This window comes from Peromyscus leucopus, chromosome 4 (genome assembly GCF_004664715.2).
Source record: "Peromyscus leucopus breed LL Stock chromosome 4, UCI_PerLeu_2.1, whole genome shotgun sequence".
Classification (NCBI taxonomy): Eukaryota; Metazoa; Chordata; class Mammalia; order Rodentia; family Cricetidae; genus Peromyscus; species Peromyscus leucopus.
In genome coordinates, this window is record NC_051066.1 from 61,696,940 (window position 1) to 61,699,744 (window position 2,805).

The following is a 2,805-nucleotide window of genomic DNA, read 5'->3' on the forward strand; positions in this document are numbered from 1 at the left end:
GATTATAATTTCATAATTTTCTATTTCCTTTTCCTCTTTCAAAATCTTCCCATGTACTTCAGATTGAGTTTCTGTAGCTCCTAATAGTGCAAACAAGCATTATTTACGTGCTCTTTATAAAAGAATTATAGCTTTTAGAGATCTATTTCTATATGTATTTTATATGTAGTAGTAGAAAACACTAAGGAGTTCTTCCTTGTGTAGGAAAAAGATGGAGTAAGAATAGTGAGGGTAATTAATGACAAAAATAATCGCTCTGAAGTGCTAAGAATGTAAGACGTGAGATGTATTGGGTAGAAAATAGTACTTGAACCATAAGATAATATCAAAGTAATGTATGTGTTCATATATATATTTGTAATAATTAGAACTAAATTCATAATAGACTTCATTATAAATGATTTAGGAATATTTTAATGCTAATATTGATTATGTAGAATTGGTGGGATCAGTATCCATCTCTGGTGCATGAGCAGGGTTTTTGGAGCCCAGTGCCTATGGTGGGAAACCTTACACAGCCTTGGTACAGGGGGAGGGGCTTGAACCTGCCTCAGCTGAGTGTGCCAGGCTCTGTTGACTCTCCATGGCAGTTCTTGCCTTGGAGGAGGTAGGAATGGGGGATAGATTGGGGAGAAGGCTGGAGAGTGGGAGGAGGGAGGAGAGGGGGAACTGTGGTTGGTATGTAAAATGAATAGAAAATTTCTTAATAATAAAAAAAAGAAAAAAGAAACTACTATGACACTAAAAATTTGAAACACTAAAAAATTTTGAAACAATATTTTTTAAAGTTTTATGTATGTTTCTTAAATTCTCAAATAAGGCCTATAAAAACTTCCTCCTGAGAAATGTAAGATGCTTTCTAAATGACATTACATGAAAATCAGTTTTAGAAACGGGTCTTAGGACATTTCCCACATTCTAAACTATTACATATTGATATATGTAGCTCCGATTTACAGCTGAGAATGTTTTCAGATTCAGAATAATCAAGTTATAGTAACACATGTCTATTAGATACTTTGATGTCCCCAATTTCAAGGATTTGCATTCAATCTAAAGAACTTTGTGCTCATTGCTTTAAAACCTTCTTTGACCTCCTTGTTTCTTAAGCTATAGATCAGAGGGTTCAACATGGGAATCACAATGCCATAAAACACAGAGGCCACTTTCATATTCTCCTCAGAATTGTCAGAATGAGGCTGTAGGTACATGTAAGCAAGGGTTCCATAGAAAATGGTGACTGCTGTCAAGTGGGAGGCACATGTGGAGAAGGTTTTCTTCCTTCCTGCTGTGGAGGACATCTTTAGGATGGCAGCCATGATGTATATGTAGGAGAAGATAATAACCAACACAGTGAACATCAGGTTAAATCCCACAAACACAATAAGCAGCATGATATTAATGTCAATGTTGGAGCATGAAAGGGTGATGATTGGGACAACATCACAGAAAAAGTGATTGATGTGTTTTGATTTGCAGTATGACAATGAAAATGTAAATCCTGTGTGTACTGAGGAATTTATTGATCCCATAAGATAAGAAAGAGCTACCAACTGGATGCAAACTTGTCGAGACATGATTATAGGGTAGCGAAGGGGCTTACAGATTGCCACATAACGGTCCACTGCCATAACAGCTAGGAGGTAACAATCACTGGTTGCAAATGTGGCATATACCAACAATTGCATTACACATCCTGCATATGATATGGAGCAGTCTTCTACTATGAAGTTCTGCAGCATCTTGGGAGTGATGGCAGATGTGTAACAGATATCAACAAAAGCCAGATGTTGTAAGAAGAAGTACATGGGGGTCTGAAGTCTGGAGTTGGTATTGATGAGAAGTATCATCCCAGTGTTACCCACCATGGAGGTCACATAGATGACAAGAAACACAATGAAGAGGACATACTGAGTATCGTGCTGGACCCCAAATCCTAGAAGATAGAAGTCAGTGGCTTTGGTGTCATTTCCTTGTGCCATGGTTACTAAGAATCTGAAGGGGCCAAGACAAGAGGGAAAAATTAGGACTTATTGAATGGAAGGATTCTTATACTTCATTTTATATATTTGTTTTACATATCTCAACCACAGTTCCCTTTCTCTTATCCCTTCCCATTCCCTCCCCTACCTCCCCTCTGTCAACTCCCCCAACTCACCCCCACTCCCATCCACTCCTCTGTTTCTGTTCAGGAAAGGGTGGGCCTTCCATGGATAGCAACAAAACATGGAATACCAAGTTGCAGTAAGACTGGTCAAAACAACCCAGTATGAGGAATATGGTCCTAAAAGCCAGCAAAAGAGTTAGAGACAGCCCCTTCTCCCACCGTTAGAAGTCCCATAGAAAGACCAAGCTACACAACTGTCCCATATATGCAGAGGGCCTAGGTCAGTCCCATGCAATCTCCATAGTTGTAAGTTCAGACTTTGTGAGCTCCTATAAGTCCAGGTTAGTTGTTTCTGTGGGTTTTCTTGTGGTCATTGGCTCCTACAATCCTTCCTCCCCTCTTCTGCAGGACTCCTTGAGCTCCACCTAATGTTTGGCTGTGGGTCTCTGCATCTGTTTCAGTCAGTTGTTGGATGAAGCCTCTCTGATGACAACTGGGCTAGGCTTTAATGGTACAGCCTGAGATCCGTGTCACATTACTTTTATAAAGTTTTATTTATTTTATTTTATGTGTATGAGTGTTTGCCTACATATATGCGTGTCATATGCATGCAGTGCTCACAGAGGCCAGAAGAGGGTGCTAGAATAATCAGAACTGGAGTTATAGACAGTTGTGAGAAGACTTGTACATGCTCAAAA

The 2,805-nt window shown here is 39.3% G+C and overlaps 1 protein-coding gene across 1 annotated transcript; it reads right to left on the reverse strand.

Moving 5' to 3' along the window:
* Window positions 1-1,034: 1,034 nt before the first annotated feature.
* Window positions 1,035-1,982, reverse strand: LOC114710155 (putative olfactory receptor 5AK3). The gene has a single exon (XM_028894245.1). The coding sequence runs from the start codon at window positions 1,980-1,982 to the stop codon at window positions 1,035-1,037; it is 948 nt and encodes a 315-aa protein (XP_028750078.1).
* Between the last annotated feature and the right edge of the window lie 823 nt (window positions 1,983-2,805).